The sequence below is a fragment of the Suillus bovinus genome, assembly GCF_016758785.1.
Source record: "Suillus bovinus strain UH-Sbo-P2 chromosome Unknown EDB93scaffold_165, whole genome shotgun sequence".
Lineage (NCBI taxonomy): Eukaryota > Fungi > Basidiomycota > Agaricomycetes > Boletales > Suillaceae > Suillus > Suillus bovinus.
The window spans coordinates 34,252-45,650 of record NW_024542221.1 but is presented as its reverse complement, the minus strand read 5'-3'; the positions used below and the strand labels follow the sequence as shown (position 1 = coordinate 45,650).

Genomic DNA, 11,399 nt, shown 5'->3' with positions numbered 1-11,399 from the left:
TCATTAGGGTTCTATAGCACAAACACTGGCCTGTTAGGGGTGCCAGTTATATTCGTTCGCAAGAGTCGTGTGGCCATTGCAGTGTAAGTATGGTTAAGCACCCTAAACCATGTCAAACTACGACAAATCGAGGAAATGGTGCCAGATACCCAAAGAGAGAATGTGTGGATTTCTTGCGGGTCTGGTTGTTGATGAGCTCCAAATTTCTAACAGTTTCGGGGTCTATCATCATTGTCCCTTCGACAGGGATATAGCGTATACGAAGAGAACACGCAGAAAAGCGGGTATTGAGGCGAGATTCCACAAATTTGAAAAGAGCGCATGCAGCTGAGAGTGTATAGTACCTGCACGCTGGCAATTAGCAGAGTGAACGTGAATATATGCGCACATCTCGACTTGTCTGTCACAGATACCAGTGTGGCCGCACGTTCATCGTCTTCAACACAGAATTGAGCAATAAACTGATAGCCTAGAAGGGTGGCTAAGCGCATATATACGGGAGAAAATGTATTGTCGGCTGACCGGCGCTATCGTTCCAGTATTTTCTCGATACCGGTTCGATGGGGACTTGAGGAAACTCCTCCCTAATGAACTGCACCGACAAAGATGACGATGAAACTCGCGTGGAAGAAGTAGAAGAAGTGAGGCTTTTGTTTGCAGAGGATATAAAAGTATCGGGAACTAATATCATGCATGGCGTGTGCACATGCATTTGGTGTAGAGTTTTGACATAGGTAGAACAGTCCGACAGCTAATTGGCATGGGTTAGTTGCCGTAAATTGGTAGGAGATGAGCCTTTACTTGAATGAGCATGACTCTACCCGTATCTTTGTCGAGAGCGGCCATACCCACTTCGTGCGCAATGCCTCTACTTTCGATGAGGGCGATAACAAAGCTAGCATCGTGCATAGTGGAAGCAGCGGTCTGGGGACGCGCCGTCCCAGGGCGTGACTGGGCAGTCCATGGTCGCCGGGATGCGCTTGTCTGGCGTGTATAAGGACGCGACCGCCCAGATTCAGGGCGCATTGATGAGAGTTCGTTGACTGACCGAAGTAGAGTACTCATGGTTGCAGATACTTGTGTGGTAAGTACCCAGTGCTAGTAGTAGTAATTAAGTAAGGTTTGTGCTGACGAAGAAGTCGGCGCTTCCCGACTCTTCTGAGAGTGAAGGGACTCCTACAAGTTTCTCTTCTTAATCCATGTTCTTTGGCTCTATTTTAATGAACATTCCGGGGCGCGCGATGACTTTGCTCCGGATGTCTCGTATATGCCGTGACCCCGTGATTGGCGTTCCTGCGATGTCCGTACGTGTTAATCGGACGGAGCTAGCCTCGAGCCTCAGCCAAGATCCATTCCTGGATCAACCCCAAACACGCCTCTCAATCATCTACAATCATGAAATTGATCACTCGTAGTGGTGCATTGCGTTCCTTTGTCCGCGCTCGAGCTTTCTCCAGTGCTCCACCTCCACCTCTCAGACGACCGGGACGCGTGCTAGTGCTTTCCAGCGCATTGGCTACCTCCATGTTGGGCTACGCATTCTACAATGATGCTTCAAGTAGCGAACCGGCGCCCTTTGACACACGCACACTGTCGGATCTCGTGCGTGCGTATATCGTGTACGGGATGTAGTATCACCCCCCTCGTTGATGCGGCACCGACAATATTGGGTATCTTGTTCAGTACCCCTGGAGTGAGTAAGATAGTCGAGAGTTTCGTACGAGCTACTTTCTTCCACCAGGTACATAATTTATTCGTCATTGTCTATTCGAAGCCTTAACCAGGTCGGCAGTTCGTCGGTGCAGACACGGCCAATGGTGCACTACCACTGCTTGCTCTCCGTGCAGAGAACAAAGGTGCTCTCTTTTCTTATGCCGTTGAAGGCGACCAGAAGGAGGCAACGGGTCAGACGAACATGGAAGGGCAGCCCGTACACAAGTGTATCATAGAGGAGATTATAGGAGTATCGACGCCTCCGCCGATTTCGAGGACAGAAGGGGCACTTCAGAATGGACATATAGGGAGACGGACTTGGGTTTCTGTGAAACTTGTGAGTTGTCAGTATTTTACATCAGGAGGAGCGCAATACTCATGGTCGCCCAGACTGCTATGCTTCCAAATGCCCAATCCTTAATCAACTTGTCAGCACACCTCACAAATACTCGAGCACCGCTTGAATCCCCGGTACTCTTTCCAGGGACTCCTTCACCATCTGATCTTTCTATCCTGCGTTCCTCTACATCAACGGGAACACTAACAGAATCTGACATTCATGACCTGAAAGGGCTATACGACGACCTTGTGCTGATTTGTACCCGTGCTGAAGAACGCGGAGTAAGAATTTTTATCGATGCAGAGTATAGGTACTTCTCGAGTTTTTTCGGCTGCTTGCTAAATCTTACACACTGAATTATCTCACCATAGCTGGTACCAACCCGCCATCGACGCATTTGGACACGCATTGATGGAACAATTCAACAAGCTCCCCTCCCATGGCTTCTGGCGGACGTGGTGGGACATATCCTCTTGGACATCCTCTCCAACCACAAGAGAATCTGTGCATGACAGAGTGCAGCCTCTCGTGTATGTGACCTATCAAACATATCTACGACGGTCAGTATTCAGATCTACGCAAATGATCAAGCGTGCTCACTCAAATTACAGGATGCCCGCGCACCTCACGCACTCCCTGGCGCTAGCCCGTGCCAGAGGATATGCGCTTGGAGTGAAACTTGTCCGGGGAGCTTATCACCCATATGAACTTGCTGCCCATCAGCTGGCTTGTTCAGTTGGCTCTCCAGTCGGATCCCACTCGTCAAAACACTCGCGCTCGCTCTCCATATCTCCCGACCCTGAACCCCCTGTCCAACCCTCGAAGGATGCGACGGACCAGTGCTATCACGATTGCGTAACCATGTTAGTCGATGCAATCTCCCAAGACATCTACCACTCCGGCCGATTTGGTACACCAGGCATTGGTGTCTTTTTTGCTACACATAACATGACCTCGTGCGAGTTCGTCATCGAGGAACTTGTTAAGAAGGGCCTGGGAATCGTCGAGCGTGTTGGCGTCGATCAGGTACAAGAGGATGTGGTGCGGATCCCACTTGAAGTTGGGGAGAGGATTGCATTTGGGCAGCTGTATGGTACATTTACCTTCTTCGCTTTCTGTCAAGTATTTGCACGAACTTATTGTTTGATATGCAGGGATGTCAGATGCGCTGACGAATTACCTCGTCGGGCGGACGCAGTGTGAAAGTCCGTGTGTGATCAAGTATGTCCCATTTGGCGCCATGATGCAGGCGAGTCTCTTCACTGCTTATTCTATTTTTCTTTTTACTGGATTGACCCCTTTCCGCAACAATACATGAAGTCTGTCTTTTGCCGTGCTATTCTTGTTGGTGATTTCTAAGAATTATTCTGACTGTGCCTTCATGTCTAGGTCATGCCCTACCTTTCACGTCGAGCGATTGAGAACAAGAGCGTTCTCGAGCAGCAGGGGGTGCCACAAGAGAGAGAAAGGGGGCTGCGGCTCTCATTTGGAAGAAGATGAAAGAATTGCTTATGTCATAGATATTTGGGCCCTCAGGTTTTTTATTGGGTGATTTTGATGCAAGAAAGGGCTTAGCTAGACGTAGGAATGTAAGTACTTGTGTAGATTCAACTCACTACCCACGTCACGGATTGACGACGTAACATATATCCTAATCACAAGAACAGTTTGCGCTTTGCCTACAAGAATATTGGAAAAACAGATATAGCCTACACTGCCTGCTAGTGAAATCCTTCAGTGCCCAAGTAACTCCCTAAATTCTAGGCCCCATTGGTCATTCTTTCGCGATTCCTCCACAAACGCATCGAATTTGGGCGCACTGCCCGCACTGTCGATTTTGCCGAGGGCAGCGACAGCACGCATCGTGCTCCTCCGTAGTTCTGCTGCGCGTTCGATGTCCTGCTTCACCGTGTCTTTAGTGACGGCTGTGCCGCGCATCGTCGATTCAAGAGAGGGTGTGAGTTCATCGAGGCGCTGCGCAAGTGCGATGGAGGTTGTCGGAGACGCTGATAGCGTGCGAGGAGCATGTGCCCAATCACTTTGATCTCATCCGACGGATCACTGATGGCTGCAAGCAAGTGCGAGAGGAAGATCGACAAGTCGAGTTTAGCGAGGCAGGGTATCGAGCTGGGAGAGCATGAGTGAGGGAGAACAGGGGTGTAGCAAAAAGCTTACAAGGGTGTACAGTGTTTCCCATGCGGTCTTGCGTGCATCCAGTCCGTCATCGACTTTGTGCGTCCATGGCCCCATTTGGACCGTACGAATGAGATCGGAATTGACTTTCATCTCCGTATAGAGGCTCGGTAGCAGAGTTGGAAGGTGTTCGCGTATGAGATGAGGCTTCGTTCTGGCCGCAGAGTTGAGAGCGGACAACGCAAGGCGGCGGACATTCTGAGGAATGCCTGTCAGGATATCCAAATTTATTAGAGCAATGGGCGCACCAAATCCTTGTCATGTATTAAATCCAAGAAGTCCATAATGAGCGACGCCAAAAGCTCATCATATGATAGCGAAGACTCCGCGAGCGTATGACGGATGGCAGATACGACAGTGGCACGTGCTGCGGGGTTCTCGTCATGGATGCGAGAGTGAAGTTGTGGGAGATATCGTGTGGGATGTGTTGTAGTAAGTTTGCCTAGGCAGGCAGCGGCAACATTGCGTGTACTGTCCTCCGCATCCTCCGAGTATTGAAAAAGGGGTGCCCAGAGCTGCTCTGCAACACCTTCGAGCTGCCCATGCGAGCAATGCGTGACGACCTAGATTGACTCTTAAAACACAAATTAACACAAGACTAAATTCCAGACCTCCTTCAATGCATGCAGCGACAGCAACTTCTTATGCGGATCACTCTCTGCAATCCTGAGGATTGCAGGCAAGAATTGATGAAGATTTCCAATAGCAATATTTCCTAGGTACGTCAATCCATGCACCCAGTTGACGTGTATACTTCACTTACCAGCAGCGAATGCAGCAGCAGCACGAATCTCCTCCTCTTCTGCTGCGAAATGTTCGATGGTACTACTAAACGTATCTTGTTGCTTCGACATATCACTGCCACAGGGTTATCAGTGGAAACGGAGATACTGAGAAACATACATGAAACGGCCAAGTTCTCCGACAATAAGCAGACTTAGCACCACAATAGAAGTGGTGGACTTTGACTTTGAAGATTTCTAGAAGTAGCGTGATGTGAGAAATGCGTTGATTTACTGTGTCTGGGCTGACCTTCATATACTTGGAATAGACTGCAATTGTTCCTGCTGCCACTCCTTGAGAGCTTTGGACAACTTGGCCAATGCATTTAGCGACGTTGGCTAAATTGGCGTCTGACTTGTTTGCCTTTTCCACCGATGTCGCCAAACTGGGAACAACATGGGTTGCAATTTGACTATCAGCCTGCACCAACGAAGAGAAGAACATCAGAAGTGAATCGAGAGCAGCTCCTGAGACAAGAGGCGAATGTGCAATCTGATAGATATTACCAAGAAGCTCACGCTCAACTTCTGGAAAAGTAGCGGTCGGAGATAGCTCGAGTAACACTGTGATGATGGTCAATGCATGAGACAGTAAGGAAATGTCTGTGGTCGATATGTAGGGTTTGATCTGGGGGACCAAAGTGGGCGGAAGATCGGTGGGAACGCCAGATGAATATCTGGACAAAATGAGATCACTTCCAGATCTCCAAAAAATGAACTGACCTTTTTAGAAGAGTATCAAGGGCGATAAATATCTCCGGTTTTCCTCCCCTTTCACTTTTCTTTAGAAGACCCATGATCCATTCAACGCAACAGTTCACCCAGTCATCATTCATTTCCACGTCCCTCGCAACTTTCGTAACCACTCTCACAGCTCCTCCTGTATTACCCGTGGTTCGACATATAGCTTGCCATTCCTTGCCACCTTTCGGTTTGATGACATCAGGAGCACAAATCCATAGGTCTGCAATACAGTCCTCAGCGCATGCGCGAACCTCAGCGTCCGTGTCATGAGTGCTGAGACGCTGAAAAGCTTGATCGTACAGATGCTCCGTCCATTCACCATTCTTTACGGGTCTTGTGGCATTGAGTAAAGCAGAGAAGACGCGGAAGGCTTCTGAAGCAACTCGAGGGTGTTTCTCTCCAGCTGACTTCAAAAGAACAGGTGTCAGAGTAGGAAGTGACACAGAAAATGTCCCAGGAGCATGAGTCGTGAAATACAATGCTATGAAGGAGAGGCATGTAAGGTGGAGGGCTGAAGTTGAAGTCGCTGGCGACTGAAGTAGCACAGATCGAGAGATTGCGGCAATGGGCGTAATTTGGTTCGAAAGGCAACCAGGAAGAACACCAAGCAGAGCATGCAGAAGCTGGAAGCCTGCCTGAAGCGTCGGTGGTGGAGTCTTCGGGGACTTGAGTTGCTGGAGCAAGGCCTTGGATAATGAAGAAACCTGTGAGCGCAGAAGGGTATGTGGCGTTTCCTCGACATCCATTCTCTCTTCGCTATCTCTTTTCCTCTTCCGAATGGCGGAATCATTCTCTTGAGATTGTGATAGGCCGCCATACATGCTAGTCTGATTAAGTAAAACACCATAAGTTGCCCATACTTCGAGCCGAACGGTTTTCTCCCTATCGCCAAACCTCGATATTAGCACGGGCGATACCTCTTTGTACAGTGAGGTCAGGAGCTCGGGGCGAGTAGTGATCACAGCAGCTAGAAGTTTGGTAGAAGCACGCCGGATCTTGTATGATGTGTCTTCATCGTCTGAGTACCTATACGCGCATTGTGAGCAAAGATAAAATAAATTATGTAAGTCTCACTCATCAAGATCGGCATCATCGTCGTCGTCATCATCCGCATCTGCCATCTCTTCGTCCTCGCCGTCATCCAGTCCAGCATAATTCTGTGGATAGATGGGATCTAACCATACAAAGTTGTAGATTCATAACTCACTGGGTCATATTTGATGAACTGGCTTCCTATCTGTACTATCGAGCTTAGGAACGGCGCTGCTTCTGTCGGAGACCTTAAGATTAACGTCTCAAGAGCCTGAACCAACATAAGTGATCAGTAACAGTGTTGATGTAGAAGAGATATTTGCGAACCTGAAGACAACCCTCACGAAGTTCATCATCGTCCCTCTGGACAGCTTTGATGACTCCGGGGATGATGTCGTTATACACTAACGTCAGTTGCTGCGGTGCTTGCCGTATGATAGCAGCAACCAAATGCACGGTCGTGCGCTGTTTTTCCAGATTAGCGTTAGGTGCAAGGAACGAGAGGACATGATTCTGCAATAGATCGCTGACGAGCGTAGGAGGAGCGACGGGGACATATTGTGAAAGCGTCAGAATAGCACGTTTGCGTACGGCAGGACGAGAATGTGAAAGAAGCGGAGCTATTGCAGGCAGAGGATGTGGCGTAAGGGCTGGATCAGATACGTGGACAGGAAAACGAGTGATGAGTATAGATAGCGTTGATAATGTCTCGATCAACGTCTCCGGTGGGGTTTCCGTCTACAAGTGACCATGTGAAGAGCAAGGCAAGGACTGACAAAACGATCTTACATTTGAAACTTGCTGTAGAAGCTTTGGTGCGAGCTTTGCGCATGCTCTGGGAGTGATTTTGCCTTCCAATGGCAACTCAGAAGTAATCGTCTTCAATGCTGGATACTTGCTATTAGATTATAAGTTGCGCCAACAATCTTGATATCCTACCCAAACCAGAGATATCACGCAGTTCATCGTCCTTTCCCACTGAAAAGTTGATTAAGCTATCAACCACGAGTTCCATCTGCGTTTCGCGGATAATCTTGATCAATTGACCCAGACTAAATGCACAGTACCATACATAAAAGTCATAAGTTCCAAGAGCGAGGCAGAGTAGATGTGGGACATACCACTTGACAGCCTGATTTTTTACTTCCGAAATTCTGTCTTCTACCAAGGAAAGTACCTGTTTGAGGACCTTTGTCTCGGTAGGCTCGTCTCCGATGAAGCTGGCTGGATCTTGTTTGATCTCACTCATCAGGTCATTTAAACCCATAAATCTATCGAGAACTTCAGAAAATACGAAGATGATTGTCTTTGGAAACCTCACACACCGAAAGTCCTGGTCCGGAGATTGCATCTGTAGTACACGAGATCGCAAAGAGCTCAGTTGATCCTAGTGAGCAAACTTTAAGGTACTAACTTTCTCGATCAGGCTGTTCATAAGATACGTCTTCGTCATGGTGGTCGTCTGTCTTAGTCGTGGATTAAGATGTTAATCGTGATAGAAGCTGGCAGACAGGAGCCACACAATCATGATGCGCTTTTAGAGCTTTTAGAATACTTACAGATTTCAGTCACGCACGTCACACATGCGCCTATAATTTGGGTCAAGTCTACTCCAAGAAACAAGACAACCAGAGCGATCCGGATAACAACTCTTTAAAGGCAAAACAATAGGATACTATGGCGTCGGTGAATGTGTGGTAGTGTTACAATGCAATGTCGGTCATTGTATATGTACATGGAACATAATACGGTGTAAAATAAGGAAACGGTGAGTAGGTGCCAGCACCTTACAAGACACCTGCCTCCTCCAGCATCTTCCTTATAGGCGGAGTATCAGGCTTCAACTCGCCATTGAGAGGTGCTGCATATCTGCGCTTATTACGATTATAAGTGACAGGCCAAAAAAGTCCATCACCCTGTCAGTCACAAAACGGTCAGCAGGGCAGTCCAATAATTATGTCAAGAGATTCACCATCTTCGTCTGGGCAGCCTTGGGTTGTCCAGAAATTTTCCCTTGATACCAATCATAACCTGTGGAGTGGATCCACACGCTCTCGCCATTCTAGTAGTCAGGTCATTCAAGGAGCGAAGGAGTCGAAATTGAAATGCAATTCTACCCGAAATCTATATGGCCATGGCTCCTCGAGGGTCTCCGGTTGGGATTCTTGAAATGATATGTCACCGTAGGTACCATCGTCCCACTCCTCAAGATTCACATAGCGCAGTGGGTTTGGCCTTCGGTCGGTCCCCATGATAATGCGATGGTCCTTCTTGGAGGTTGTGTACATGTTTGAGGTGAATAAGTGGAACTATAAACCAGAAGATGACTTGGAAGTTATCGATCAAGGGCTTGGAGTGTGGTTATTCCTGCAAAACCAGATCGGACTATTCATATATACCCAGCTGGTGTGGACCGTCACGACCGTGTGGTAACTTCGCATTGCCACACCAGAGAAAGGGTCTCCTGTTACTTTCAGCTTTAACGGAATACAATGAAGTTCACGATGGCGTAGCTCACAATTAAACCATTGTTCTAAAAGGACCGACCACTACCCTCGGAGCATCGCCAGTATTAATGACCTGGAGTCGCCTTCTCCATTCTATTGTCACCTCTTTGGTAACTGCCTAAAGGAAGTCCACAGTCAGTGATTGACCTGCATACATACTTTTCAACGTTAGCGTTAATCGAGTGGCAAGCGGCTCTGCTACGTGATTGTAGCGTTCCTAAAAAGCCTTCATTCTTACAAGGCCGCCATCACAAAAATTGCGCAACTGAGAGATTACCCGATATGGACGATAGTGTGGCTGAACATATGACCAAACAAGTCCGTGTGATGTCATCAACACCCCGACGCGACATTTGAATGCAGCAATTAACTCAGAATGAGACCTCCCACCTCGCGATACTATCATAACGACATTAAGTAGATGATTCTTGTATCTACATGACATATCCTAGATACTAAAATATGTACACAATGTCGTATAGGTACTGTAATCAAAGTCTTTGCGCAACATACAATGAAAACGAAAATTTGATGCGCCGAGCGTTCGATCGATCGAGAAGCATGCTAAATACATCAAAGTGCGCCATATCCTTCCTCTGCAAGCACGTCATCGTCGAGCTCCTCTCCTTCGTCAGCCATGACTCTACCCTCGTCATCACCTTCTTCATCACTGCTCTCGCTGTCAGCATTGTCATCCTCGATATCCTGCCACTCCTCCACTGTATCAGCCACGTCTGATACGTCGGCAATGATTTCTTCAAGCTGATCACCCTCTTCCGGTTCTTCGGCTCCATGTTTCTCGTGTTGGAGAATATCGTCCCAGTCTCTGGTAGCTTTATGGCCGATTCCACCACCACGAAACCTCATGAACATGTCTTGATCGACAAATCTATATACATGATGTAGATATATCAGCCTTAGTTGCAAGAATAAATAAAAAACAAATGCGCACATGTTCACATATTGAAAACGGCAGTCAGACTCAGGATCTTGAGGATCTGAACGATGTTGAAAACTGGGAATCAGATGAACCCCACGAACAATGGAGTCTGGATCCAAGAATCCATATGTGTCAGGACTGTCTTCATCGAAAAATTCGAGGCGCTGGAGGCGTTTTGCAGCCCAACCTGCAGGTGAACTATCCCGTCTGAACCATCGGACAAATAAGAAGTCCATCCGAGTTGGGTGTGAGTATGTCTGAGTGTTGTCCTCGCGGTATTCAACATTGATATGAAAGATCCCGATCACACGGGCATACCAGTATGGATGAATCTTCTCATCTTCGTGGGAGAGAAGCATAATGTCGGCACGAGTACGGGGATTGATGGTGTCCTGTTCGCGTCGTAGATCGTAGGTTGTATAGTTGATGCGCAAGATACTGTGATGGTATATCTTGTTGTCTGTGAATAGAACTGAGGTGCGATCAGCATCGGAGAAGTCATGCTCATCTCCGTCATATGCAAAATTGCGAAGTCGAGCAAGGAGATGGTCCTTGAGTCGTGGAATAAACTCCTAAGAAAATACAATGAGAATGTGAATACACATGTACGAAAATAGCTTACCTCGATTGCAAGATCAGGCAAATCTCCAATGTCTCTGCGCTCGATTAACCAAGAGGTGATGTCGTCATTTGTGCGAGCATATGTTGCAATTGAATAATGATCCGAAGGAGACATTCGGGTGCGTCGTGGTCTCAGAATCTGCTTTGCTGCAAGGGCAGCAATCACCTTCTCAATTAGGCGTTCCCATGCTTCTTGAGAAGTCATGCTGGATAGGGTTTGATCCGTCTTCTTGGCTGTGCGAGGGTATCGGCGCTTTGATCGACGGTGCTCGAGTTCTCCCTGTATAATATTAGATATTGTATGAATAACATTATGAAGAGATCACTTACTGGTTGTGTTGAATAGCTATCTGAAGTACCAACTCGCCGGATAGTATTTGGGTAATCAGCGAGCGCGTGATATTTGTAGGTGAAAAGATTTAAGGTTTTCACCTTTGGGTTAGACTTCTGCAACGTGTTTGCAGAACCCACTTGTTTTGATGCCAATGCAGCCTCACGGCGTCCACGTGCAGCGTACTCGTTTGGAA

At 47.7% G+C, this 11,399-nt stretch overlaps 4 protein-coding genes across 4 annotated transcripts; 1 reads left to right on the top strand and 3 right to left on the bottom strand.

The window, feature by feature from the left end:
* Window positions 1–112: 112 nt before the first annotated feature.
* Window positions 113–1,065, bottom strand: EDB93DRAFT_1257258 (uncharacterized protein; the record flags this gene model as incomplete). The annotated part of the gene is made up of 4 exons (XM_041454073.1): window positions 113–327; window positions 389–469; window positions 523–751; window positions 802–1,065. 4 exons carry the CDS (start codon window positions 1,063–1,065, stop codon window positions 113–115), a joined length of 789 nt encoding a protein of 262 aa, XP_041300910.1.
* A 241-nt stretch (window positions 1,066–1,306) lies between these two features.
* Window positions 1,307–3,818, top strand: EDB93DRAFT_231985 (FAD-linked oxidoreductase). Its single transcript, XM_041455794.1, has 7 exons — window positions 1,307–1,741; window positions 1,793–2,050; window positions 2,104–2,363; window positions 2,425–2,613; window positions 2,665–3,146; window positions 3,208–3,302; window positions 3,443–3,818. The coding sequence occupies exons 1-7, from the start codon at window positions 1,547–1,549 to the stop codon at window positions 3,551–3,553; spliced, it is 1,590 nt and encodes a 529-aa protein (XP_041300909.1). The 5' UTR covers window positions 1,307–1,546; the 3' UTR covers window positions 3,554–3,818.
* On the bottom strand, window positions 3,788–8,257 carry EDB93DRAFT_1271797 (armadillo-type protein; the record flags this gene model as incomplete). Its single annotated transcript, XM_041454345.1, has 17 exons — window positions 3,788–4,027; window positions 4,093–4,180; window positions 4,239–4,444; window positions 4,495–4,809; window positions 4,858–4,961; window positions 5,010–5,104; window positions 5,150–5,226; window positions 5,279–5,705; window positions 5,752–6,798; window positions 6,847–6,929; window positions 6,980–7,075; window positions 7,132–7,542; window positions 7,594–7,691; window positions 7,744–7,856; window positions 7,926–8,075; window positions 8,130–8,155; window positions 8,219–8,257. The coding sequence occupies 17 exons, from the start codon at window positions 8,255–8,257 to the stop codon at window positions 3,788–3,790; spliced, it is 3,615 nt and encodes a 1,204-aa protein (XP_041300908.1).
* Window positions 8,234–9,554, bottom strand: EDB93DRAFT_1187365 (uncharacterized protein). The gene is made up of 5 exons (XM_041450840.1): window positions 9,323–9,554; window positions 8,922–9,268; window positions 8,777–8,866; window positions 8,364–8,720; window positions 8,234–8,306 (listed from the first exon to the last, which is right to left on the bottom strand). The coding sequence occupies exons 2-4, from the start codon at window positions 9,090–9,092 to the stop codon at window positions 8,592–8,594; spliced, it is 390 nt and encodes a 129-aa protein (XP_041300907.1). The 5' UTR covers window positions 9,093–9,268; window positions 9,323–9,554; the 3' UTR covers window positions 8,234–8,306; window positions 8,364–8,591.
* Between the last annotated feature and the right edge of the window lie 1,845 nt (window positions 9,555–11,399).

What these genes read in the sequence shown, in the direction of transcription:
- EDB93DRAFT_231985 (XM_041455794.1), top strand. Translation starts at nt 1,547, where the DNA reads ATGATGCTTCAAGTAGCGAACCGGCGCCCTTTGACACACGCACACTGT. An exon ending in TTTATCGATGCAGAGTATAG is followed by an intron (nt 2,364 to 2,424) that starts GTACTTCTCGAG and finishes ATCTCACCATAG; the next exon opens with CTGGTACCAACCCGCCATCG. An exon ending in CATTTGGCGCCATGATGCAG is followed by an intron (nt 3,303 to 3,442) that starts GCGAGTCTCTTC and finishes CTTCATGTCTAG; the next exon opens with GTCATGCCCTACCTTTCACG.
- EDB93DRAFT_1187365 (XM_041450840.1), bottom strand. Translation starts at nt 9,092, where the DNA reads ATGTACACAACCTCCAAGAAGGACCATCGCATTATCATGGGGACCGAC. An exon ending in CATGGCCATATAGATTTCGG is followed by an intron (nt 8,867 to 8,921) that starts GTAGAATTGCAT and finishes CCTGACTACTAG; the next exon opens with AATGGCGAGAGCGTGTGGAT. An exon ending in AGGCTGCCCAGACGAAGATG is followed by an intron (nt 8,721 to 8,776) that starts GTGAATCTCTTG and finishes TGTGACTGACAG; the next exon opens with GGTGATGGACTTTTTTGGCC.